The following is a 27,450-nucleotide window of genomic DNA, read 5'->3' on the forward strand; positions in this document are numbered from 1 at the left end:
TTTCTGAGATTTTTAGGACCAAACAAAATAACCTCTGTCTTGTCTGAATTAAGGAGAAGGAAATTGGAGGATATCCAGGCCTGTATGTCTTTTAAGCATGCTTGAAGTTTAATTAATTGATTAGTTTCTTCTGGTTAATAGATGCAGTGTTTCCTAATAATATTGCTTAAGGGGGACATATATAGAGTCAAAATAATCTGTCCAAGCACAGAACCCTGTGGAACTCTGTAGCTAACTTTGCTATGCATGGAAGACTCATCATTAACATGCACAAACTGGAATCTATCTGATAGATACAATTTCAACCAGCCTAGTGCTGTTCATTTAATCCCAATGACATTTTCCAGTCTGTGTAATAAAATGTTGTGATCTATAGTGTAGAATGCAGCACTAAGATCTAACAAAATTAGTATAGAGAGAAGTCTGTTGTTTGATGCTAATTAGACAACATATCATTGAACATTCATAATTTAATGCACTACTGACAGCTAAAATAAAACTCATCAAAATCTGACCTTTTCTATATTGTACTGTGTTTTGTTCTTCTAAGCCATCAGATGTTGTACACATAGTGACATTGTCTGACATGGTGACATCATCAGTTCTTTTTTTTTCCTTTAGCTGGATGAGCAACTGAGTCGCCTGCAAAGAGAAAAGAATGAACTACAGTCAAGGATGGAGGAGGACCAGGAAGACCTCAGTGAGCTGATTAAGAAACACAAGGCTGTTGTGGCCCAGGTCTGCTTTTCTGTTCTCTGTCATTTTCATATATCCTGTGCACAATTATGGCGTATGGAGATATTTGTAGGAATAGAAATAACTTTTTATATAAGAAAGATAGACTCTGGCAAAATGGCAATAATTTTTATCAAAAGTCTTTGAAACATTCCTGTTGTTATTCTACTTCTGAAATGCAACTGCCTATTTTAATTTTAATATAAAGATACAATAAAGATTCAATAGAGGTCCATCCACAGAGTAGAAATAGGTCATTCACACATTTTGGGAAAAGCGTGGGGTCTGCTCATTTAAACCACAAATATTAGCTGGGATAGGACACATTCAAATATGTTTTTGAATAAATTCAAAAATAATGCCTGACACTCGCATACAGCAAGGCTTCAGTAGAAGCATGAGCCACATTGAGTGACAGAACAGGGGATATGAATTAGTAGTACAGAATATTTTAGTATCTCCGGAATACTAGTTAGTAGTAATACTGTTTCTAATACTTTCAGTTACACACTTTTTCCACCAAGCTGTCAACTGTTCTCTTTTTATATCTTATATCATATAGGTAAATGTTGCATTGCCTTGTATTTTGTGGGCATTTTGTTGTTGCTTGTTGTTTGGAATGGTTTAAAGGACTGTTTAATAGAATGGAATAGCTTTATTGTGTCTATTAGCCTGATTCAAATTACAGTTGAAATACGAAAAAAATATAGCCACTAAATCAAAAGCTAATAAATAATTATCTAGTTATCTGTAAAGTTTACAGAAGTTAAGTGAGCCAATACAGCTGAGTGAAGGGTGTGCGTGTGCGTGTGTGTGTGTCTCTTTATATTCTCGTGTGGACATATTTATGTGGTTTCAGTGTGGTTATGGCCCTGCGCTTCCTAGAGGTTGATTTCCTTTTTGGATGAGCACCATGCTGTCAGTGTCTGGATTTCATCTCAATAGGCAGACTCATCACCACTGTGGTGTCATCCATGAACTTGAGAATTGTGTTTATGTGTTGGGCTCCACCACAATTAAATGTATGGGAGTAGAGTAGGGGGCTCTGCATGCATCCTGGAGGAGAGCCGGGGGTGAGGGTTTGGGTGGAGGAGAGGTGGGGACCAAGTTTAGATTTGTCACGAAATCCTTAATCCAGGAACAGGTGAATGAGGGGACGCCTACTCCAGTCAGTTAGCTGGTTAGGATGTCCGAAATGATGGTATTAAAGGCTGAGCTGTAGTCACCAAAAAGTATCTTTACATAGATCCTCTGTTTGTGCAAGGTGGGAGTGTGGTAGGTTTTTATTTTATAGGTTCTAATGAACTGAAAATGGGCTTTTGTTGAATTTGCAGCATTAGGAGGTCATGTTTACTGATATCAAAAGCTATTTCAATCAAAAACATGTTACATCTTAACACAGGACCCCTTGTGTGGTTACCATGGCGCTGCGTGTGTGACAGCAAGTCTCAGCAGCTCTGTCTTTTTTCGGCCGTACTACCTTCCACGGGAGTTCTCCCATATACTGGTAGTCACCGTTTACATCCCTCCGTCGGCCGACGCCGCTGTCGCGAGTGAGTGAGCATAACCCATGTCCCAGCTCCAACACTCGCAGGCCCCGATTCTCATCTCTGGGGACCTTAACCATGCCTGTACCCCCCTCTCAGCCACCCTGCTCAACTTCACCCAGTATGTAAACAGCCACACAGGGGACAAGAACGCATATACTTCTGCCCCCCTCCCCACTTTAGGACGCTCTGACCACAACCTGGTTCATCTCTCCCCTGCTCCACCACACTCCAGTGGTAAAAGACACCACCAGTTAAAATGGTGAAGATCTGGACTGACGAGGCAACAGAGCAACTAAAGGACTGTTTTAATACTACAGACTGGGACGTTCTCTGCAGTCCACATGGGGAGGACATTGACAGTCTCACATACTGCATCACGGACTACATACATTTTTGTGTGGAAAACACCGTGCCAACAAAGACAGTGCTGTGTTTCTCCAACAATAAGCCCCGGGTCAGTCCTGAGCTGAAGGCCCTACTAAATGAGAAGAAGAGGGCCTTTCTCTCGGAGGAAATGCATAGAGTACAGAGGGATTTGAAATACAAAATCAGAAGGTGCAAAGACGGCTACAGGAAGAAGTTGGAGCATCGCCTGGAACAGAACAACATCCGTGATGTGTGGAGAGGTCTAAAACACATCTCAGGCCACGGTGAGGCTGGAAATGGTTACCAGGCCATCACAGGTGACCAAGCCTGGGCAAATGAACTGAATCTGTTCTTTAACAGATTTGATTCTGCCCAGCCCCCAGTCTCCATCCACACGGCTCCCTCTTCACACCTTTCCAGTCCAGGTGTCTCCTCCCAGCTGCAGCTGTTCACACCTCAGCACCAAGCAGTCCACTCTGCCCTTCCCCCGACCGCAACAAAGGGACCCCCCCCCCCCCCAACAACCCACAGCACCAGACCAGCCACCGCCCACCCCCCTCTGCCTCACTCTGAACCAGGTTAGGAGGGAGTTAAGGAGGACAAAGGCCAGGAAGACAACAGGCCCTGACAAACTCCTCAGGGAGTGTGCAGACCAGCTCTGTGAGGTGGTCCTGTCCATATTTAACAAGAGCCTCAGCCTGGAGAAATTACCAGTTCTCTGGAGGACTTCCTGCCTGCTTCCAGTTCCAAAAGTACCTCATCCTAAGGAGCTGAACCACTTCAGACCCGTCACCTTAACATCCCACCTGATGAGCGCTGTGGAGAGGATCGTCCTCAGCCACCTCCGAACCCAGGTGAGCTCAGCACAGTTTGCATATCAACCAGGCATCGGGGTAGATGAGGCCATCATCTACCCTGTCTCACCTGGAGTCCCCTGGGAGCACTGTGAGAGTCATGTTTTTTGATTTCTCCAGTGCTTTCAACACCATCCAGCCATCACTGCTGAGGAGGAAGCTGGAGGTGGCAGGCGTGAACCAACATCTGGCTGCTTGGACCATCAACTACCTCACAGACAGGCCACAGTTTGTGTCTGATGTGGTAGTCTGCAGCACGGAGGCACCTCAAGGAACTGTGCTCTCCCCTTTTCTGGTCACACTTTACACATCTAACTGTATACAATTGAATGCAACTCCCACCACTGTCAACTACCGAAGTTCTCAGATGACAGTGCCATTGTTGGCTGTGTATCCGGGATGGACAAGCAGGAGTACAGGGGGGGGTCATCTCTAACTTTGTGGACTGGTGTAAAAATAACCATCTGATCCTAAACACCAGCAAAACAAAGGAGCTAGTTCTTGACTTCAGGAGGTCCCCTCCACCACACTCACCGATGAACATCCAGGGCTCAAACATTGAGACTGTGGACACATTTTAATACCTGGGTGTTCACCTTAACAACAAACTGGACTGGTCTAGCAACATGGACGCTCTATACAAGAAGGGCCAGAATCGCCTTCACCTGCCGAGGAGACTGAGGTCTTTTGGTTTGTGCAGACAGCTGCTAAGGACTTTTTATGACACTGTGGTGGCCTCAGTAGTACTTAACAAACTGGTTAAGAAGGCCGGCTCTGTCCGGGGCTGCACACTGGAGTCCATCAAGGAGGTGGCGGACAGGAGGATGTTGGCTAAACTAACATCCTTCATGGATAACCCCTCCCACCCCCTGCACCAAACTGTAGAGGCTCTGACCAGCTCCTTCAGCACGAGACTGTTACACCCACAGTGCAAGAAGGGGCGCTACCGCAGGTCATTCCTCCCCACAGCCATCAGACTTTATAATACAGTACTTTAGTGACACACTATGTACTCACTGGTTATTTGTTGTTATTTAGTTGTTTGTTATGTAATTTAATTGTCGTATAATTTAAAGAGTTTTGTTTTACTGACACTTCACTTAAAAATGTTTCACTTGATTTACTTGATTCTACAATTTTTTATTTTATTTTGATTTTTTTCTTGTATGGTTAATACTGATGCTGTCCACTGTAAACTGTTCTTCTATTCTTCTATACTGTCTCACCTTGCTGCTGTAGACAAAAGAATTTCCCCATTGTGGGATAAATAAAGTCTTATCTTACTTTATCTTTTTTGAAATCACCTTCACCATTCTTGCATCCATTGAATTTGTGAGTTTTTGGACAGTTTCAGCTTCAATTTCTTTGCAGGATGTCAGAATAGCCTCCCAGAGCTGCCGTTTTGATGAAGGTTCTCAATTGGGTTGAGGTCAGGGGAGGATGGTGGCTCACCATGGGTTTCTGATTTTTTATTCCCATAGCAGCCAATCACACAGAGGTATTCTTTGCAGCATGAGATGGTGCATTGTCATGCATGAAGATGATTTTGCTGCGGAAGGCACTTCTTTTTTGTACCAAAAAGTGGGTTGTCTCCATATACTTTTCCAAGGTCATTTTTTTAACCCTTCAGTTACCCTAAAGGGGCCTACCAGCACTCTCCCCATGTTTCCGGCCCAAAACATGACTCCGCCGCCTCCTTGTTGATGTCGCAGCCTTGTTGGGACATCGTGGCCACCCACCAACCATCCACTACTCCATCTATCTGGACCATCCAGGGTTGCACGACACTCATCAGTAAACAAGACAGTTTGAAAATTTGTCTTAATGTATGTCTGGGCCCACTGAAACCGTTTCTGCTTGTGACCATTGGTTAGGGGTGGCAGAATAGAAGGTTTATACACAACTGCAAGCCTCTGAAGGATCCTACACCTTGAGGTTTGCGGGACTCTAGAGGCACCAGCAGCTTCAAATACCTGTTTGCTGCTTTGTAATGGCATTTGAGCAGCTGCTCTCTTAATCAGATGAATTTATCTGGCAGAAACCAGATAAATAAAGGGATTGGGTTTGCTCAGATGTCAGACACTTACCATAAAAGTCTTGTGCATGTGTGTATGTGATTAATTAAAATGTATTTTTATAATTTTATTACAATATAATTTTATATTGTGTGTCCAGCACAGATATGAATATATACCTACAGGAAAAAAAGTGAACTTACCCATGTTGTTCTTAACATCTGAAATAGAACCATTTACCTTTAGCAACCATATCAATCTAACTAGCTTGCTAGCTAGTAAGCTAATTAGCTACTCAGGGGTGTTGCGTTTTCAGTTTAAATAAACTGTTTGTCGATTGCGATGATGTTTTTATGATGATATGCCGTACCTTTATTGTGCCAGATGTAGAACTGTGTGTTCTTTCCAATAGTTCAATCTTAGTTTCATCGGCCCACAAAACATTTTGCCAGTACTGTTGTGCTGTGTTCATTTGCCCTTTCGCAAACTTCAAGCATGCAGCAATGTTCTTTTTTGTAAGCAGCAATTTCCTTTGTAGTGTCATAGACCTTGCTTGTTAAAATTTTTTACGTACTGTGAACACAGATGTTAGCCAGTTTCAATGATGCCCTTAAATCTTTGGCTGTCTCTCTAGTCCACACCTACAAAGTAATTTTCTTAAGACACCAAGTATGCGAGCACCTGACTCCAGTTATCTTTTTTTATGGTCTTTATTCCAAGGGTTCACATACTTTTCCCATTTGCAGTATTAAGTTTTAATGGTAGTTCTCAATTGTTTGTTTATACTCTTAGATAAAGATCAGATAACCTTTTATTAAAACTTAATGCAGAAAACCATACAATTCTAAAAGGCTCAGGGTTTTTATTGTGGTATTTAATGTATTTACACTTTGTTGTATATATTGTCTGTAAGCTGTTTAACTGATAATTTGGCTATTTCCTGTTTTTTTTGTCTGCAGTCGGCCCAGAACCTGGCTCAAATCAGTGATCTACAGGCTCAGCTTGAGGAGGCCCTCAAGGAAAAGCAAGAGGTTCAGGAGAAGGTAGATACCATTTTTCCAATTATAGCAAATAAATGTTATAGTACTTAAAGTCCTAAAAGCACAGTAAAACAAGAAAGGAGAAATATAAACACATAAAAAAAAACCAACACATTTTGACCAAAATGTTTTGTAAAGACATGTAATTATTGTATTATTTTATTGATAATTGCAGTCAAATAAAACACAGGAATGATCAAAAAAGACAAAAGAAAAGAACATTTATAAAATGATTAATTTATCTCTGGCAGATGGGTTCATTTGGCACATGTTGAAGAAATGAGAGAGAGATCTTGTTCACCGTCTTCCTGTCTGCTATAGCCTGCAAACTGTTCAGTTTCAGTCTGACAACATATTTTGTTAGAACATCCTCAATTACCTGTTGCTTGCATTAAAGATGTAGTCCATGACACTGGTAGTAATTTGCTGACATTTATATAAGCGCCTAAACTAATCCACATTCCACTTCAGATAGGACAGGTTTACTCCCCAGATTTGTTGCCACAGGAACCATACTACAGAACCAGGCAAGATATGATACAAATCTCTGCAAGCTGTTCAGGACATACCTTGAGTATCATGGTGGGGATCTCATGTGGTCCTTTTTCTTTGTTAATCTTACATTAGCAAAATTTCTTCCTCAACTAAAAATTAGTTATGCATGTTTTTAGTGCTTAGTCCTGGTGAGGTGTCAGGGGGTGAAGGTAACAGGCAAGGTGTTGAGACGAGGTGTCATTTTTTGTTGTAGGCTGAGTGTTGGTCCAAGCACTGTCCTATGCCATTAGAGATACTAGTTTTATCTGAAAAACTATACTTTTAAAGGACAGGATATACAATGTTAAAGTTGTATGCAAGAATAGGATGCACAGGAGAAGCTTTTGAGCAAGCTTTAGGCAACAGTGGCGAGGAAAAACTCCCTTTAGAGGAAGAAACCTCCAGCAGAACCAGGTTCATAGTGGGCGGCCATCTGTCTCGACTGGTTGGGGTGAGTGGAAAGAGAAGAGAGAAAAGAACCGCAGGCAACAAAGTCTAGTCTTAAATGTGGAGAGGATGTCTGTCTCCGGAACCTGAACTGGAAGCTGGTTCCACAGGAGAGGGGCTTGATAGCTAAAGGCTCTGCCTCCCATTCTACATTTGGAAATTTTAGGAACCACAAGTAAACCTGCAGCCTGAAAACGTAGAGTTCTGCTTGGAAGATATGGAACTATAAGGTCTTTAAGATGAGATGGAGCCTGATTATTAAGCGATTTATATGTGAGGAGAAGCATTTTAAATTCAATTCTGGATTTTACAGGGAGCGAATGGAGAGAAGCTAACGTAGGAGAAATATGATCTCTCTTGCTAATTCCAGTCAGAAGTCTGGCTGCAGCATTTTGGATTAACTGGAGGCTTTTTAAGGAGTTTTTGGGACATCCTATCAGTAGCGAATTACGATAGTCCAGTCTGGAAGTAACAAATGCATGAACTAGTTTTTCAGCATCACTTTGGGACAGGATGCTGCTAATTTTACAAATATTCCTCAGATGGAAAAACGCAGTTCTAGAGGTTTCTTTTATGTATGAAGTGAAGGAGATATCCTGGTCAAAGATAACTCCAAGATTTCTCACAGTATTACTTGAGGCCAATACTAAGTCATCAAGAGTGAGAATGTGATTAGACATAGTGTCTCTGAGATTGTTAGGCCCAAACAAAATAACCTTCGTCTTGTCTAGATTTAGAAGAAGGAAACTGGAGGACATCCAGGCCTTTGTGTCTTTTAAGCATGCTTGAAAATTGACTAGTTGATGAGTTTCTTCTGGTTTCATAGATAAGTATAGCTGGGTATTATCTGCATAACAATGGAAATTTATAGAGTGTTTCCTAATAATATTGCCTAAGGGGGATATAGAGTGAAAAGAATCGGTCCAAGCACAGAACCCTGTGGAACTCCACAGCTAACTTTGCTATGCATGGAAGACTCTTCATTAACATGTACAAACTAAAATCTATCTAACAGATACGATTTAAACCACTCTTGTGCTGTTCCTTTGATCCCAATGACATGTTCCAGTCTGTGTAATAAAATGTTGCGATCTATAGTGTTGAATGCAGCACTAAGATCTAACAAGACGAGTATAGAGAGAAGACCATTGTCTGATGCTAATAGAAGATCATTAGTGACCTTTACCAGTGCTGTTTCTGTACTATGATGTACTCTAAATCCTGACTGGAAATCTTCATACAAGTTATTACTGCGCAGGTGGTCATATAATTGCTTAGAAACTACCTTTTCCAGAATTTTAGAGATAAAGGGTAGATTTGATATTGGTCTATGATTCACTAAAACCCCTGAGTCCAGAGTGGGCTTTTTGAGTAGGGGCTTGACTACAGCAACCTTAAAAGCATGTGGTACGTAGCCTATTTGTAAAGATAGATTAGTATGGACGTGCTGATCAAAGGTATGACATCTTTGAGGAGTCTAGTCGGGATGGGCTCCAAGACACATGTTGATGGTTTAGAGGAATTAATTACTGATATTAATTCAGAATGATCTACGGGTAGGAAGCAGTCTAAGTAGAAGCGTGATCTTAAAAATGAATCTAGAGCTGTGGTTCAAATAAGACCATCCATGCCATATGTAAGGAAAATCTGATAAATTTTTTCTCTAATAGTTATTATTTTATTTGTAAAGAAATTCATGAAATCATTGCTGCTGAGAGTTGAGGGGATACTAGGCTCGACAGAGCTATGACTCATGTCAGCCTGGCGAATGTGCTAAAAAGAAACTTGGGGTTGTTCTTATTTGCCTCTATTAATGAGGAGTAATAAGAGGATCTAGCTATACGGAAGGCTTTTTTCTAATATTATTAAACCATCTTTCCAGGCTAAGCAATATTCATCCAAATTTGTGGAACGCCATCTCCTTTCCAGCTTACATAATAGTAATAATAATGTATACTTTATTTATTTAAATTCGTTTTGGACAGCTGCCAGACTGAGTCGGCGCTACTAAGGGGTTTCAGTGTCTTGTCCAAGGACACCTCAGCTAGTAGCCAGGAGAAACTGGGAATCTAACTACTCACCCTGGGGTTTGTAGGCGACTGCTCTACCCACTGAGCTACTGCCACCCCACATGATGTCTGCTTTAAGCGACGGATTTGTGAACTGTACCATGGGGCTAACTTCCTCTGATTTACTAGTTTCTTTTTCAGAGGAGCAACAGTATCAAGTATTGTTCAGAGTGAAGCAGCAGTACTATCAACAAGATAGTCCACCACTGTGTTGGTACAAGGCTCAGAAATAAAAGATGGAATAAGTTCGTCAAATTTGTCAACAGCATTTTCACATAAACCTCTACTGTAGAGAATCATATCCGTAGGTGTAGTAAAGTTTGGTACTGTAAATTCAAATCTTATTAAAAAATGGTCAGATAAAAGAGGGTTTTGGGGAAAAACTATTAAATGATCAATTTCAACACCGTATGTCAGAATAAGATCCTGGGTGTGGTGAAAACAGTGAGTGGGTTTATTTACATTTTGGGTAAAACCAATGGAGTCCAATAGTGAATTAAATGCAGTGTTGAGGCAGTTATCATCAACATCTACATATAAAATATTATTATTTATTATATTATTTGATATTAAAGTCACCCACTATAATGACTTCATCTGCACTGAGAGCTACAATCCAGAAACGGTATGCTAGCAGCAGGTGTATTAGGTTGTGGTATGATCTGCCTGATTATCTGAAATGAGGGAGGGCTGCATGCCCCCTTTTTAGCTACAGTAGAATACAGGAGATCAGATGTCTTTTTTTTCATGTTGCAGTGTCTACATACCGCTTATAGTTAATCTGAATTTCAGAAAGAGAGACAAGGTGGAAAGTAAGGCTGTCTCAAATACCATTTTTGGGCACCAGAGCTTCATAGCTCAATCAGTAAACAATCCATCTCCCCCTTCGGTGCAGCAGGGGGAAAGGGAAGATGAAGAGGACAGAACATGCTTCAACTGATGAAACTAAGTAGATAGTTAAAACTAATACCTGTCCAATCAATTAATATTTTGGTCCAGCCCAAAACCCAATTCTTTTGCTATACCTGCACTGGTGTGTTAAGAGTCCTGCTGCTACTCAGTGAATGACATGACTTTTTGCAATTTCTGGCTCAATGCTGGAACAAGTAACTCTCCACATACATCCTTAGTGTTCTCTGTAAGTTATACCTTACCTTACCTTATCATGCCTTGAAACAAAAGGTTTTATTTTACTTAAGCCAGTGGCTGGCACAGCTATATTAATATACATATGTGTATGCTTATGTTTTAGATGCAAGCCCTCCAGAGCCAGCTTGAGTTTCTGGAGCAATCAATGGTGGAGAAATCCCTTGTCAACAGGCAGGAGGCCAAGATTCGTGAGCTGGAGACCAAGCTGGAGTTTGAGAAGACCCAGGTCAAACGCCTGGAGGTGAGTGTTAAAGCAAAGTAGAGGACTGCTAGGGGTGCTGGTGCTAGTTGTCTTTGAGAGAAAGCGTTAAGATGTGGAATATGGGCATGAGGTTTGTAAGCTGAAGTACACTGATATAGACAGAACTCATCACCTACATCGCCTTGTGTCACTCGCATGTCACTTGCTCTATACATGTTCAGGTTGATAAGGTAAACTTTACCACATGAACATATAAACATGTAAGTCTTACACTTGAGTTGTCTCATTAAATCCTGAAGTCTTACCATACTGTACATTGTTGCACCACTCACTTATAGTATTGATACTACTTAACTCATCAATAGTTACCATTATATTCTGAGTGTATTTTATAGAGACATGGAGTTAATCTCAATCCTTACTGAAAAACATCATTATTGCAGTGCTTCCTTAAAATGTATTGATATTTTATGCTTCAGCACCAACAATGGCCAGACATATTATGTTTTTGGGTTGTCTGTCCATCCATAATTACGTACGGCTATCTAGTTTTTGAAAACACAAAATCTAAGGGAATATCTTAAAATTGGGGTTAACTGTCATCTTTGTCTAAATGATGAACTGGAAGATCAAGATCACACCACCCTCCTATATCTTGTGAACATGATGTGTGAAGAACTCTTCGAAGGAATTTCTTTAAATTTGGTACTGTTCAGCTGGAATCAGTGGTGACCAAAGGTCAAGGCTGTAGTGACCTCACCTTCTTTCAATTCATTTGAGTTGATATGTCAGGACTGCATTGAGGAAGATTCTGTCCATCTGTCCACTCAGACTCTGTGATGAACTGTTTACACTTCAGTGATCAAATGTGTTTTAAGGTGACTGAGCTGACTGTCACAGTCAGGTAACTCCGTGTTCATCCAATTCTTGTGAATATGATGTCTCAGGAACACTTTGAGGGAATTTCTTAAAATTTGGCATAAATTGTCACTTAGGGTCAATGCTACATTTGGCTCAAATATGTGCTTGGACAGATGTGTGTAAACTACAACATCACTGGTTAGTAGAAGAATAAAACCACAATATGGTAATTCCATGATCAAATATTTCCAATATTTATAAAATAGTTTATATGTACTCTGATTTTTATCTGTACACAGTTTTGCAGTTTGATCTCATGTGGTCCTTTTTCTCTGTTAATCTTACATTTACAAAATTTCTTCCTCACCTAAAAATTAGAGATGCATGTGCTTAGTGCTGAGTCCTGGTGAGGTGTCAGAGGGTGAAGGTAACAGGCAAGGTGTTGAGGCGGTGTCATTTTTTGTTGTAGGCCGAGTGTTGGCCCCAGCAATGTCCTATGACAATAGAGGTACTAGCTTTATCTGAAAAACTATACTTTTAAAGGACAGGATATACAATGTTAAAGTTGTATGCAAGAATAGGATGCACAGGAGAAGCTAAACCTTTTTATCAGATAAATGGTAAAGACCCTTAATGTCATTACCATGTCATGGTAATCCAGAAACAGTACGCTAGTAGCAAGTGTATTAGGTTGTGGTATGATGAGGGAGGGCTGAGTTATTGTATGCCCCCTTTTTTATCTAGAAAACAGGAGATCAGGTGTCTTGTTTTCTCATGTTGCAGTGGCTGCATACTGCTCATAGTTAATCTGAATTTCAGAAAGAGAGGCATGGTGGAGAGTAAGGCTGTCTCAAATACCATTTTTGGGCTCCAGAGCTTCATAGCAAATAATCAGTAAATAATCCATCTCCCCCTTCGGTGCGGCAGGGGGCGAGGGAAGACAAAGAGAACAGAACAAGCTTTAACTGATGAAACTAAGTAGATAGTGCTCTTGGCACAGTTACAATAGCAGAATGGACATTTCAATTATCATATTTAAAAACGAATACCTGTTCAATGAATTAATATTGAGCTGACCGTCGCGGTCAGGTAACTCTGTGTTCATACAATTGACAAGTGACTGCAGAGCTTCAGGGAGAATCTCTCTTCCTCACCGGGCAATACACCCACACCCACACACAGCGAGCGTCATACGCTCTTTTCTGTTTGACGCAAGCGTCTTTCTGTGTGCGTCGGGTCAAATCACGCACCACTCTGAGTCTCTCTCTCAGGTGCCAGTAGTAGTCCATCTCAGGGCCGCCAGCGATCTCCAGTTCTGGCGGCGTTCCAAAGTCCAAGTCGACTGGGGTGCGGAGCTCTCTTCCAAACATCAGTGCAGCAGGGGTGCACTGGCTGGACTCCTGTACAGCAGTCCGGTAGGACCAGAGGACCAGGGGCAGGTGCTGATCCCAATCTCGCTGATGATGGCTGGTCAAGATGGCAAGCTGGGTGGCCAGGGTGCGGTTGAAACGCTCTGTTAGCCTGTCGCTCTGTGGGTGAAGTGGAGTGGTCCGTGTTTTCCTCACCCCCATCCTCTGGCACACCTCACTATACAGCCGGCTCTCGAAGTTCCTTCCCTGGTCACTATGGAGCTCCGCGGGAACACCAAATCTGGCGAACATCTCGTCCACCAGTTTCTGTGCTGATGTGGTGGCACTCTGGTCCGGCACCGCCTACACCTCTGGCCACTTAGTGAAATAATCCATTGCGACAAGGACGTAGCGATTACCGGACTATGTGAGGTGGAACGGCCCTAGAATGTCCACCCCGACCCTCTCCATCGGGGTCCCCACCAGGTATTGCTTCAGAGGTCCCCTGGAGCGCTGACAGGGTCCTTTCTGGGTGGTGCAGGTGTCACAGCATTGGACGTGGAGCTCCACATCCCGACGACAGCTAGGTCAGTAAAACCTCTGCTTTAGATGGCCAATCATTTTGGTGTTTCCGTAGTGACCAGCCCCCCTGTTCCATGGACCAGTTGGAGGAAGTTACCCGCCACTGTCTAGCATGCAGCACGCCGTCGTGAAGCTCCAAGTTGCCCCACTGGGAGTGGAGGACCTTCACCTCGGGCTCCTCTGCGGACACCACTGGCCAGTCTGGACGCTGCTGAGTTTCCAGCCAGCTCTCACCATTAATAGTACAGGATCAGCAGGTAGGTCTGTAGTGCCGCACAGCCAGAACCACTGCCAGCAACTCCCACCTGGTCACACAGTAGTTGCGCTCTGCTCGGTTCAGGCTGCAGCTGTAGAAAGCCACCACTCTCACCTGTCTCTCCCCCCTGGGAGAGGACGGCTCCAACCCCCACATTGCTGGCATCAATATCGAGCATGAAGGGCTGCTGGGGATCGGGGAGGGCCAGGACCGGGGCGTCAACCAAGGCCGCCTTCAGCTGCTGGAATGCAGTGGTGCAGGCGCTGGACCACTCAAACCGCTTTCCCTACTCTGTCCACCTGATGCAGCGGGCTGGCGATAGTGGCGAAGCCCCGAACTAACCTGCGGTAGTGAAGGAAGCTCCTCAGCCCTCACGTGCCGAAGGAACGCCGGTTCTCTGACCAGCAGATTGCACTTCGCCGGGGTCAGCTGTAGCCCAGCCTGGCGGATAACGGTGAAGACCTCCTGCAGGTTTGCAAGCGCACCCTCAGAGTCTCTGGCGTGCACCAGCAGATTGTCCAGGTACACCACACAGCGGCTCCAGGGAATATCTTTCAGCACCCACTCCATGAGGCACTCAAAGGTGGCGGCAGCGTTACAGAGTCCAAATGCCATGACCCAGAACTGCCACAGTCCCTGGCCATTTTGGCTCAAGCCTCTGGCACCAGCTCCACTTGCCAGTAACCACTCCTCAGGTCCAGGGAGCTGAACCAACACGACCCCGCCACATAATCCAGTGCGTCATCGAGGGTAGTGGATAAGTCTTTTTGGGTGACGGCGTTAAGGCTTCTGTAGTCCACACAGAGCCACCAGCCACTCCCTTTCTTCCTCACCATCACCACCGGGGCCACCCAGGTGCTGTCCGACGGCTCGATGACGGAGTTCGCCACCATGGCGGTGATTAGTTCTGCTGCCGCTTGGCGCTTGGAGAGGGGCAGCCGGTAAGGTCACAGGCAGTTGGGCTGGGCATGACCGGTGTTGATGTGGTGCTGCATCAGCCCCGTTCTGGTGCAATCTTTATCATGTGCAGCAAAAATGTCCAAAAACTCTGCTAACAGCTGCTCTCTCTGCTGTGCTCCCAGATGTGCGCCGCTCCGCTGACCCAACTCCCTCACAGCGTTGGCGGTCTCTGTTGTCGGGATGCTGGTGGAGGGAGGTGACGGCTTGAGTGCTTTGGTCTCTGGGCGGCGATGCGCCAGATGTTCCCGGGGTTTAGTGCTCTTTCCCTGGCCCGACCGAAGTGCTGAGGCAAAGGGCGAGCCCCAACACGTCGACACACGCACCCCCAGCGGGTCAGCAGGTCCAGGCCAATGATGCACTCGTCGCGGATGTCAGCAAGCCAAAACTCAGGCTCACCTCTTGCTCCCCCACAGCCACATGCAGCACCCGTTTCCCTGGCATCACAGTCTTTTCCCCAGTTACAGTCATTAATTCTGTTGCAGTGGGGGTCCACCCCTCCGTTTGTCCCCTGGAGAAAGCCCCATCGCAGCAAGCAGATGGTAGACCCCATATCCACCAATGCCCGACCATGCTTGTCCTCGATAACACAGTCCAAATATAGTCCTTTAATAAATCCACAGCGACCCACTGTGTGAAAGTTCCTGGGGAGGGGTGTGCATGGTTGGAGTGAGTGTCCCCTCACTGCCTCACTCCGCTGCTGTTTCCCTCCCACGGGCAAAATGTTCCAGTTCACCACAGCAGAAACAGCCACTGTCTTCCCGGCGGTGCCAGCGCACGGAAGCAGCCGGTTGAGCTCGGCTAATGTTCTCCTCTGGCGTCGGACTGGCTGCCCACGCCAGCGATAGCTGCCTGGGAGCGTCCGCTGTGATGGTCTCGGGTTCAGTACCTCCTCTCCTCCAGAGAGCCAGGCATGGCGAGGCGGTGGCAGGAAATGAGCGGTAGCTGCGCCGGGAGTAGAGCTGCAGATTGGCAGCGAAGGTCCCCAGACTCTCCCCCTCACTGCAGTGGTGATTGGCAAGCTGCTCGCGACCCTGCTCTGTCGAAGTCCGCTGTCCAAAGCGTTTCTACAGAGCCACAGTGATCACCGGTAGCTCCTGTCATTGCTCCGGTGCGACATCAATTAGGACCTGCAGAGTGAGAGATGTTTTTTGGCAAATAGGACACAAGCCTTTGTGTTCTTTTTGGTCAGCAATGGCTTTCGCCTTGGAGCTCTCCAATGGATGTAATTTTTGATCAGTGTCTTTTTTACTGTTGAATCTTTAACATCGACATTAACTGAGGCAAGTGAGGCCTGCAGTTCTTTAGATGTTATTCTGGGTTTTTTTATGATCGTTTTTTGTATGATGAGTTGCCACTGTGTTCTTAGAGTAATTTTGGTATGCTGGCCACTCCTGGGAAGGTTCAACACTGTCCCAATTTTTCTTCATTTGTGCATAATGGCTCTACAGTTTGTTGGAGTCCCAAAGCCTTAGAAATGGCCTTGTAACCCTTTTTAGACTGATAAATGTTTATTACTTACTTACTCATCATTTAGCATGATGTGTTTTTGAGATCTTTTGGCATGTTTCATTTTGTCAGCAGATCTTTTTAAGTGATTTCTTGATTTAACAGCTCTGGCAGTAACCAGGCCTGGATGTGGTAAATTACATTTAACTCAGCTTTCCAAATAATGTTAAATGTCAAATGGTCTGCACTTATATAGCGCTTTTCTACCTAGCTGGTACTCAAAGCGCTTTACACTGGGTCTCATTCACCCATTCACACACACAAGCGCACACCGTTGGCAGAGCTGCTATGCAGCTGACCTGACTCACCGGGGGCAACTAGGGGTTCAGTATCTTGCCCAAGGACACTTTGGCATGTGACGTGGCAGCCGGGAATCAAACCACCAATCCTGTGATTGGCAGTCAACTGCTCTACCTATTGAGCCACAGCCACCCCATGTTCAGTTCATTCAGGATTTAGCAAGGAGGGTGCAATTACTTTTTCACATAGGGTCAAGCAGGTTTGGATAGCTTCTTCCCTTTAATAATTTAATAAATATTACATGCATTTGTATTTACTCAGGTTATATTTGTGTAACATTTAAACTTGTTAATGATCTAAATCATTATGTGTGACATATATGCAAAAGAAACATGTATCAGGAAGGAGGCAAATGCTTTTTCACAGCACTGTATATCAATCTCACCCTATCGTTTAACCATATCTCTTTATTGCTATGCAGAGCCTTGTAGCTCGTCTTAAGGAGAATGTGGAGAAGCTCACAGACGAACGAGATCAGCGTAGCAGCAGTGAGAATCGAGAGAAGGAACAGAACAAACGTCTACAGAGGCAGATCCGGGACATGAAAGAGGAGATGGGTGAACTGGCCAAAAAGGAAACTGAGGCTAGCCGCAAAAAACATGAGCTGGTAACAAATGGCATTCACAGTAATACTGCAGCTATTATTAATGAACAAGCAGTACAGTCAGTCAATCAATTCTGACATTTTGGGAGAGCTTGCATAGCATCCATCAACAAAAAAAAGCAACATTAAACTAGCCTGCCTTTCATAATGTTCAGCTTTGTCCTGTTTATTGTCTCATTACCAGGAAATGGACATTGAGAGCTTAGCGGCTGCTAATCAGAGCCTTCAGGCAGACCTAAAGCTTGCTTTCAAAAGGATTGGCGACCTCCAGGCAGCCATTGAGGACGAGATGGAGAGTGACAACAATGAAGACCCTATCAACAGGTACAAAATAAAACTTTAAGGGATGGTTCTAGAAGATCCCAATCAGAATGCCAGGTGCGATAAAGGGCATTTTACAGCACTAGGAATTTGTCCTGATGTTAGGTGCAGACATAAGAGAAGAGAAGAAAAAATAAAAGAGGGACATACAGAGTCAGAAGGCACAATAGTAATGATGATATGATTATATGATATAAATATGATTATGGCTGTGAACATGATTATGAGTATAAATATAAATGTAGAAACTGTTCTTGTCCTGATGGACCGGAGTCTCTTGCCAGAGGGCAGAGGCTGACATTGTGCTTGGCCAGGGTGGGAGGGTCACCTTCTCAGCTGACCGTATGATTCTCTGCAGCCTGGCCTTGTCCATGGCAGTGGGTGCAGCAAACCAGACTGTGATGGAAAAGGTGAGAATAGATTCGAAGATGGCAGTGTAGAAGTTGGTCAACATCTGCTTAGGGAGGTTGTACTCTTCTTCAGCCTTCTTGGTGAGGGAGCTGGGACACCAGATGGTCTGTCTCGTTCCTGTAGGCTGACTCGTCTCCATCGGAGATGAGACCAATGAGGGTGGTGCCGTCTGCGAACTTCAGGAGTTTGACGGACTGGTGTCCAGATGTGCAGTTGTTTGTGTACAGGGAGAATAACAGAGGAGAGAGGATGCAGCCTTGGGGGGATCCAGTGCTGATGCTTCCCCAGCCTCACGAGGCTGCCAGCTGTCTGTCAGGAAGTCTGTAATCCACCTGCACAGTGAGTCTGGCACATTCAGTTGAGATAGCTTGTCTTGGAGCAGAGATGGAACAATAGTGTTTAAAGCAGAGCTGAAGTTCCCAAACAGTATCCTGGCATAGGATCCTGGGGAGTCCAGGTGCTGGAGGAGGAAGTGGAGAGCCATGTTTACAGCATCGTCTACAGATCTATTGGCGCTGTAGGCGAACTGCAAGGGGTCCAGTAGGGGGGGCTGTAATGTCCATGAGGTGGGACAAGACTAGACGCTCAAAAGACTTCATGACCACAGAAGTCAGGACAACGGGTCTGTAGTTGTTGAGTCCGCGGCTTTACGGGGGTTCAGTCGTTTAAATACCTTGTTAACATCTCTCTCTTTGATAGAGAGAGGTGGGGGCGGAGGAGGTGACACTGAGGTGTGAAACTGTGAGGTGGAGGGACTGCTGCTGCTCAGTGGCCGGGGGGGGGGGTCACAGGTCCGTCCCATAGTCTGTCAAAACGGGAATAGCGTTCAGGCTGTTGGTTAGACGCAGGTCATTTTCAGAGTGGTGGGCTCTGGGCTTGTAGTTGGTGATGGCCTTAAGCCCTTTCCAGACAGAAGCAGAGTCGTTGGCTGAGAGTTGTTGTTGCATTCTCTCACCGTACACTGATTTAGCGTTTTTCACCTCCTTGCTAAATCTGTACTTGGCCTCTCTGTAGCTTTCTCTGTCCCCACTCCTAAATGCAGCCTCTTTGTTTGACCTCAGCTGTCTGAGTTTGGATGTGAACCAGGGTTTGTCATTGTTGTAAGTCACCCTGGTGCGTGCATGATGGGATGGTGCTGTCCTCACAGAAGTTGACGTACGACGTCACAGCATCCGTGTATTCGTCTAGACTATTAGTGGCAGACCTGAAAACGTCCTACAATCCAATCGGTACAATCCAAACACTGCCATAGTTCCTCCACAGCCTCACTGGTCCACTTCTTTGTTGTCCTCACAGCAGGTTTGCAGAGTTTTAATTTCTGCCTGTATGCTGGAATCAAGTGGACCATGATGTGGTCTGACTGCCCCAGTGCAGCGCGAGGGACGGCACGATAAGCACAGCTGATGGTGGTGTAGCAGTGGTCCAGCACATTCTCCTCTCTGGTCGGGCACTTAATTAAACAGTTTTAATTTGGGGAGGTCGTGGGAGAGATAACCAGTGCTAGAACATTACAGTGATGTTGTTGCACCAGCCACTGTTGATGTAAAAACAGATTCCACCTCCTTCCGTTTTGCCGGAAAGCTCTGTGTGCCTGTCCGCCCTGTAAAGTTGAAAGCCACTCAGCTGGAGCACAGAGGTCTCACAGCCAAGTTTCCGTAAAGCACAGAACACAGGACGTGTGTTACCTCTCTTGCGGTGCCTCACTTTGTTATGGGCCTCCTTTAACACTAGGACTACTGACTTTTCTGGTCATACCTAGGAGCCCGGCAGTGTGGTCAAATTACCACCTGGCCCCCTGTGGACAGCTGCTTTTATTATGTAAATACGGTCGTTACCGGCACACGTCAGGGTGGGGGCAGATGGGGGGAGGGTTGTCGCTGACTCACCACAAGAGGAACGGAGGCCCGCTGAAGCTCTGCCTCACCAAGACATCTTATGGAGACATCCACACACATGTTGTTGTTTTTTTTTCCAAAGCGGGATGACAAGTCGTCTTTGGTGCTTTATCCGTTGGTCACATAACACATACATAGAACTAACAAACGAATCCACACAGTGTGACACGGAGCGGGACCGGACACCGTAACACGCCGTTGAAGCAGTTCACCAAAGCGGGACGACAAGTTGTCTTTGTCTCTAAACTGGCTGCAGTTCTCCAGTTCAAAATATATATTATATTAAAAAAAGCGACTCACAAGTAGGGTACAAGGGTAGGTCTTGCCTAAGGACCCCTACTGGAGGTAGACCACGGCTGGGATTTGAACCCTAGTTTCCCACATGGGAGGTGGTGATGTCACCACTACACTAACCAGCAAAGCTAAGAACTGAACCTGTAGTGCTCTGCAGGTAGCTATTGTTAAAATACGATAATCTAGATCAAAAAACACAGTAAATAAGGAGTAATAAGGAGGTGTTCTTGTTAGAAATACTTCAACGGGGGGGGGGTTACCAGAGGTAGAGTTGTATATGTGAATTTCTCACTCTAATATGTTTTCAAAAACCACTCCCTATCACAAATGTGCAAAAAAGAAAGTAACAGATAAAAAATCACAATGGCAGTCACCCGCAGAAGTGACACATCCAGGGCTTCTGCTTGATCCACTGTCCACATGAGAACCTACAGCAACCAGCACATCTCTTGGTCGTGAGGTTCACAGTGCAGCAGTGCTTCACCTGGCACACGGCTCTTTTTCCAGGACTAGGTGTGGGGGGTTGATTTCGAAGCTCTTGCTCCTTCATCGCCTTTTTTCCTGTGCAGCTGTTGAATGAAAGTGGGTGGGCCTTCCATGCCCCGCTCCCCCAGCCCCCACATGTACCTGCTCGAAGTCAGGACTCCAGAGCCAGGACAGGACCGAGAGTCATTCAGTTGTATGTCTGACAGCTGCTTACTTGTAATAACGGGACGAAACAAATGCATGTGTCACTGAGACAAATACGTTGTGACACATTTACAATGTGACGGGGGGGGGGGGGGTCCTGCAGTGGGTGAGACTCGTAGTCCAGCATGGATGTCAGTTTTGCCAGGACCCTTCTCTCACCCACCTCTCGCACTGAGTCCAAGGGACAGCCCAGGACAGAGCTGGACTTCTTGATTACTTTGTCCAGCTTCTTCCTCTCCCTCTCTGTGATACTGCTGCTCCAGCAGGGCACACCGTACAGGATGGCTGATGCCACTACAGAGTCATAGAAGGTCTTCAGGAGTGCTCCCTTCACTCAAAAAAGACCTCAGTCTCCTCAGGAGGTACAGCATGCTCTGACCCTTCCTGAACAGTGCATCCTAGTTATGAGTCCAGTCTAGTTTATTGTTTAGGTGAACACCCAGGTACTTATAAGAGTCCACTCTCTCAATATCTGTTCCCTGTATGTTCACCGGTGAGGGGACAGCAGACTGCCGTCGGCGAAAATCCACCACCATCTCCTTGGTTTTCTTCGCATTGATCAGAAGGTGGTTTCGCCGACACAAAGTTCTGTGTAAGTCCTCTGTACTCCGCGTCTTAATCATCAGTGATCAGGCCAACAATCGCAGAATCATCAGAGAACTTCTGCAGAACACAGCTGCCCGTGTTGTGCCTGATGTGTCTGGAGCAAAATGTGCTGCCCAGTGTCATAAAGCTTGGTCTCTGTTGCAGGTCATGGGTCCTCCAAAAGGATAATAACCCAACACCCAAAATGGCTAAGAACAAATCCTTGGACTATACTGAAGTGGCCTTCTATGACTCCAGATCTAAATCATATTGAATATCCATAGAAGGAGCTGAAACATGGGATTTGGTAACCTTCAAAGTTGAGACAACTGGAGCGGTTTGCTCACGATTATTGGGCTAAAATACCTGTTGACCAGATCAACACCCTAAAACACCTGTTGACATAGTCTTATAGAGACTTACAGAAACCGCTTGTTTGCAGTAAACGTTGAGCAACAAAACATTAAGGTAGGGGTACCATCATTTTTGTCCAGGCCATTTTTATTAATTTGTGTTTTAAAAAAATTTCTGTTAAACCATTATTTCAGAAGGGTACCAATATTTTTCCCACGTCCATGTGTTGGTATATTTATGGTATATTTGTGAAGATAGAGTCCAGGTTGTTGTTTCGCTCACCTTCTAGTTTTTATTTATTTATTTATTTATTTTTTTTTTTTACTAAATTTAAGTTGACCTGTTTTGTTTGCAGTTTCTCTTTGGCTCCTGAGACATTCAATAATCAAATCAAAGCCCTAAACATAAGGAATTTTATCATTTCATTTATATTCATTTACTTAACCTATTGCAGCTCTAATGCCCTCCCTCCACAAGATCAACCCTTTTATATACATAAATTATTCTAGCCTAGCTAATGTCTGGTTCAGCTCAACAGTTTGTCACAGCAACTACATTATTCATACCCACTAAAACCATTCCAGGCTCAATGTAGGAAAGTATATTTTGTCTCAAATACCTAATGAGTTGTACTGTACATTCACACAAAGACTGAATGAGAGTCTCTACAGCAGCAGTAGACAACTCTGTAAGTCAGGATATGACTTTTTCTCCACTCTTCTTTACATAAGATCAAAGTGAGGTGGCATGCAGAGTCTGTGCCACTAAAAATTGTACTTAGTTTGCCAAAGGCAAGAATAAAACTGCGTCATCACAATATTTACCATGATATCCATAATTATTTAAATATATTTAAGCATAATTTAGATTGTCTGTGGTATTTTTGACTTGATTCTTATGTCATGCTTTTCATTGCTATGGTCTATTTGTTTTTCTGTGTGTTGTCTTGTCATTCTCTCCACCCATTATCCTCACCACGACCAGTTTACAAGACATGGTGACAGAGTATCAGAAAAGAAAGAACAGAACGTGAGGAACTTAAACCCCTGATCTTTTTTTAAAAACTGGATGGATATTCTACAGTCTTGTAGTCGGGAAATTGATAATGGAGAAAGGAAAAACCTAAGAGTCTATCTCTTGGTTTAGTTTCATTTCTTCTAGTTCATCACTTCCGACTGCGACACTGTAGAAAAAAATCTGATAATTAAAGGAGAATCCCCCCCTAACAGGAAAAAAAGTGATTTTTATCACTTTTGTTGGGTTTTCTATATGATATGTATAACTGTATACAGTTATATTTTGTAAGGTCTTAAACCTTACACTGTAAAGTGCCTTGAAAAGACTGTTGTGATTTTTTGAATTTATATTTTAGGTTTTTCTCTAACTCTTGCACAATTTCTTATCGATTGTCTCTCTGAATGAAAGAACAATTGCCCAGCTCCAGATCCAAACATGTTTTTAAAAATCGAACAGGAAGAAATGTCTCGTAGAAGAGGCAGAAACACGGGGGATTTTCCTTTGATGTGTGAACCTCAAGAATAATGCATCATCCAAGGGGCTGTGAGCTTACCTTATAACCTCAGGTTACTGCACTCCACTTTGCATGCCCTCACATGCCTGAAATGCTTTAAAAAACACTTTTCAAAGCTTTAAATTTGAAACTGTCATGATCCCTCTGGTCATCTTTAATAAGCAGAGTTCTTCCTCACATTACTTTTTTGTCTTCTTTGGGATTTGAGAGTAAAGACAATGCTGTGTTGTTTGTATAGCAGCAGGTGACACATCAGCCTCTTGCTCCCAGGGTTTCAAGTTTCATTGCCCCGCTCTGGAGCTGGATGGGACAGTGGCTACACAGTGACTGTCATTTGGATAGGCGACTGGTTAGGCATGCTCCCATGCTAATGCAAAAATCTCAAATATTTTTAAAAAAGCTGTCTTGCTGAGTAGCACACATTAAACAATGTTGAACTCTGGATGCCATAATTATTATTTATGATATGAGGATTATTAAGAGACACAGAAAAACAAAAAAACAAAAAGAAAATAAGCAGTCCATGGGACCCTACATCACTTGCAAAGCAGCAGTATCTAGGTCCCACTAAAGCAATTTGCTGTCACCATTGTTGTTTTGATTGTAGTGTCTCTGTGTGCTCTGAACGGATAATTGAATGATACACTGATAATTATCAAAATACACTTTCATTCAGACAGTGGATTAGAGCAACTTTTTCCCCATTATTTAAATATTTAGGTGATATGAGAAATGAATTATTTTATTAAATAATAATATATATATTATATAATAAATATATTATTATTATTATTGCATAGTGGTCCTCATTCAAGAACCACAAACAGATGATTGATAACTGCAACATATGAGAGAATTAACAATATTAGTGGCACTCAACAATCTTTCCATACTTTGGTTTTTCTCTAAGGTGTGAATTTCATGTGTGAAATTCTTTTCCCCTACTAAGTGATCCTTTCTAAAAAGTCTAGAGTTCCATAAACAAAGACACGTGACTGCTCTGTCATCTTAACTGAGCAGAGCAGCCATGTGTTTTTGTTAAGACTTAACAGAAGGCAGCACCATTTATACAATAGTCTAGCCATGTTTTTTAATTATATCTTGTTGGCCTCATCCTCCACACACGCACACCTAGCATCACCAGCCAAAGTTAATGTAATTCATAAAAAGTACTACGCTATACATTTTGGTCTCACTGGACAAGCTATCATTTGTAGTGTCTGCCTTGAAATCTTTTGTTTGTGACTATTAATAAAGTAGCGTTTTGTTTTGCCCTAGTCTAGAAAGGGCGACTAGGTAAGTTTGGAAGAGATAACCACTTTTGGATGATATTTAATTAGACCCCAGAACAAATTAATAAGCTTGTGGAGTAGTTTATTTTGAAATAATTGATCACTGTTTATCTCATACCAAAAGAAGTGACACATCAGTTGGTCTAGATGAGGAAGGCTAATACAATCTAACAACTACCAGTGTCACTGAAAAAAACAAGCAACAAGTATAAAACACAAATTAATGACAATTAAGTGGGAGTTGTTGCACTATAGTGTAATGGTTGTGTTGGAGTTTTTGGCTGGAATGTGGGGAAATGGAGAATTTGGAATTATCCAAATATTTGGACCATTGGTCTTACAGATCCTGTTGGTGGAACTTATTGTCCACCATGTTCACTTCTTCATCACGACTCTGTTTGACCTATTAAAAGTCTCTCTAGGATGTTTGAAGTGGTCCAGGGGTAGATTTTTTAGGGCAAATCACAGAGTTCCAGTATCCAGTTTTGTTTTGTTCTTAAATTTTGATTTTGATGATACTTTTTGCCACCTGATTTGATGACTGAGATGAGATGATTACATTGCATTGAAAAAGTTGTGTGCGTCTATCAGCACTGCTACATGCTGGGACACGGGTTACCGTTTTGGTTTTGTGGTGGTTTTATGTTCCACCACAGATGTGGTAACCCTACTACTTTCCAACTCCACTATCAGTTGTTTATTTATTTTTTATTACTTCTTCTGCACCAATGAATGCTGAGTAAAGATATATCATCTGATTCAGCTGAATTGTACACAATTTTCTTTTGGATTTCTTTTTTCCACAGCGGTGCATTTAAACAGACTATAACATTTCCCTTCACATTTGAGAAATTTTGTTTGAGCATGAAGATTATAAATTTTTACCAGGTTATGGGAAGGGTAATGATGATAATGACAAAACTAAGTTATGTTTGAGGGGCTGTAGGACATGATAATGACAAAACTAAGTTATGTTTGAGGGGCTGTTGGGGGGGCTGATATTGTCTACATCTAAAGCTCTGAAGGATCCTTTGATTTTGGCGTTTCAGATATTTGGATGTTTTCAGGATATACACTCCCCTCCAAAAGTATTGGAACAGTGAGGCCAGATCCTTTATTTTTACAGTAAACCGAAAACATTTGGGGTTTGATATCAAAAGATGAAGAAAGACAGCACCTTTTGTTTGAACAAACATTGGTCATAGCCAGTACAACCATTTGGAATATGCTGAAGATGAAAGAAACCAAAGTGAACTGAATAACAGACGTTGAGTGGCCTAAAACAACTGTTAGTGACATCGGCAACAACCTCCAGAGGGCAGCAGAAGCCCAAAAAAAGACAAAAAAAGCTCATTTGTGAAACTATGGAGGCAATGTCATGGCTTGGGCATCATGTAACACATAATGGCAGCAGCAAAATTAACTCAGATGTCTATGGAAATATTTTGTCTGTCAGTTTAAAAAAGGTTTAACCAAACTGATTGGGACATTATCATTATGTAGCAAGATAATAACCCAAAACACACTGCCAAAACAACAAAGGAGTTCATCAGGGGCAAGAAGTGGAAGGTTTTGACAAGGTATGACAAGCCAAGACAATTTTCAGACTTAAAACCTATAAAGCATGCATTTTAACTGCTATAGAGGAAACTGAAGGGAGTAACCACCCAAAACAAACAAGTGAAAGAGCATGCAGTGAAACCCTGGAAAAGCATCACAAATGAAGAATGCCCAAGTTTGGTAATGTCAGTGGGTCACAGGCTTAATGCAGTTATTGCAAGCAAAATATTTTCAATGAAATATTAGGTATTATTCACTTTAATCTACTTTAATTATATCTGTTGAAATACCACATGGATGGGTTTAAACAAAAGGTGCTATGCTATCTAAGTTGTGTATTGTATAACTTGTAATGTTAACTTAAATTGTGATGTTTTTGTCTCATACTTATCTTTTGATGTCAAACCCAAATGTTTTCAGTCAGCAAAAAAATTCAGCAAAATATATGAACTGGCCTCGGGGAGTGTGTATCACATAGTTTTGAACATTCTTTTGTGTTTACAGAGGTACTTTGAGCTGACTGCATGTGCTGTCTTTCATCCAGAATAAATGCCACAAGCTTTACTGCTGCACTAACACACACAGCCTGTTTTCTGTTTCCATAACAGGAGAGAATTACAGAAACCTTTCCACTTATATTGACTTGACTGACTTAGTTCTCTAATTTGTTTTCCTGTCGCTCATCCCTTGACAGTCAAGGTGACTCAGACACAGACTCTGAGGTGGAGGATTGCATTGATGGGGTGAAGTCCTGGTTGTCTAAAAGCAAAGGTTATACCAAGAACCTTTCAGATGACTGCAGCCTCAAGAGCTCCAGGTTAGTACAAAGACAGCTGGTATCATTCTCACTTCAGTAGTGGTTAGTAAGCAGTCAACCTTGATCTGGGACTGTTTCGGGCACAGTTTAACTGGATGAAATACACTGCTCAAAAAAAATGAAGGTAACACATAACCATTCCAATGTAAGTTCAAGTCACTTCTAGGATGTCAACCTGTACAGTTAGGAAGCAACACTGATTGTCAATCAATTTCACCTGCGATTGTGCAAATGGAACAGACAAGAGGGGAAATTAGCAAGAAAGACCCTATAAAGGAATGGTTTTGCAGGTGTTGGCCACAGAACATTTTCCTGTCCTCA

At 43.3% G+C, this 27,450-nt stretch overlaps 1 protein-coding gene across 5 annotated transcripts in view; it reads left to right on the plus strand.

The window, feature by feature from the left end:
• myo18ab (myosin XVIIIAb) overlaps positions 1-27,450 on the plus strand; it is a 145,847-nt gene that overhangs the window by 112,481 nt on the left and 5,916 nt on the right. For 3 of the 5 annotated variants that reach the window (XM_026364021.1, XM_026364037.1, XM_026364029.1), the window contains 7 exons: positions 622-738; positions 6,480-6,563; positions 10,863-11,000; positions 17,197-17,382; positions 17,564-17,703; positions 22,914-22,958; positions 27,007-27,129. In XM_026364021.1, coding sequence (XP_026219806.1) covers positions 622-738; positions 6,480-6,563; positions 10,863-11,000; positions 17,197-17,382; positions 17,564-17,703; positions 22,914-22,958; positions 27,007-27,129 — 833 coding nt within the window. Of the gene's footprint in view, positions 1-621; positions 739-6,479; positions 6,564-10,862; positions 11,001-17,196; positions 17,383-17,563; positions 17,704-21,740; positions 22,044-22,913; positions 22,959-27,006; positions 27,130-27,450 lie in introns of those variants that run through there. The other 2 variants (XR_003299023.1, XM_026364045.1) reach the window with 2 other exon arrangements.

The sequence above is a fragment of the Anabas testudineus genome, chromosome 13 (assembly GCF_900324465.2).
Source record: "Anabas testudineus chromosome 13, fAnaTes1.2, whole genome shotgun sequence".
Lineage (NCBI taxonomy): Eukaryota > Metazoa > Chordata > Actinopteri > Anabantiformes > Anabantidae > Anabas > Anabas testudineus.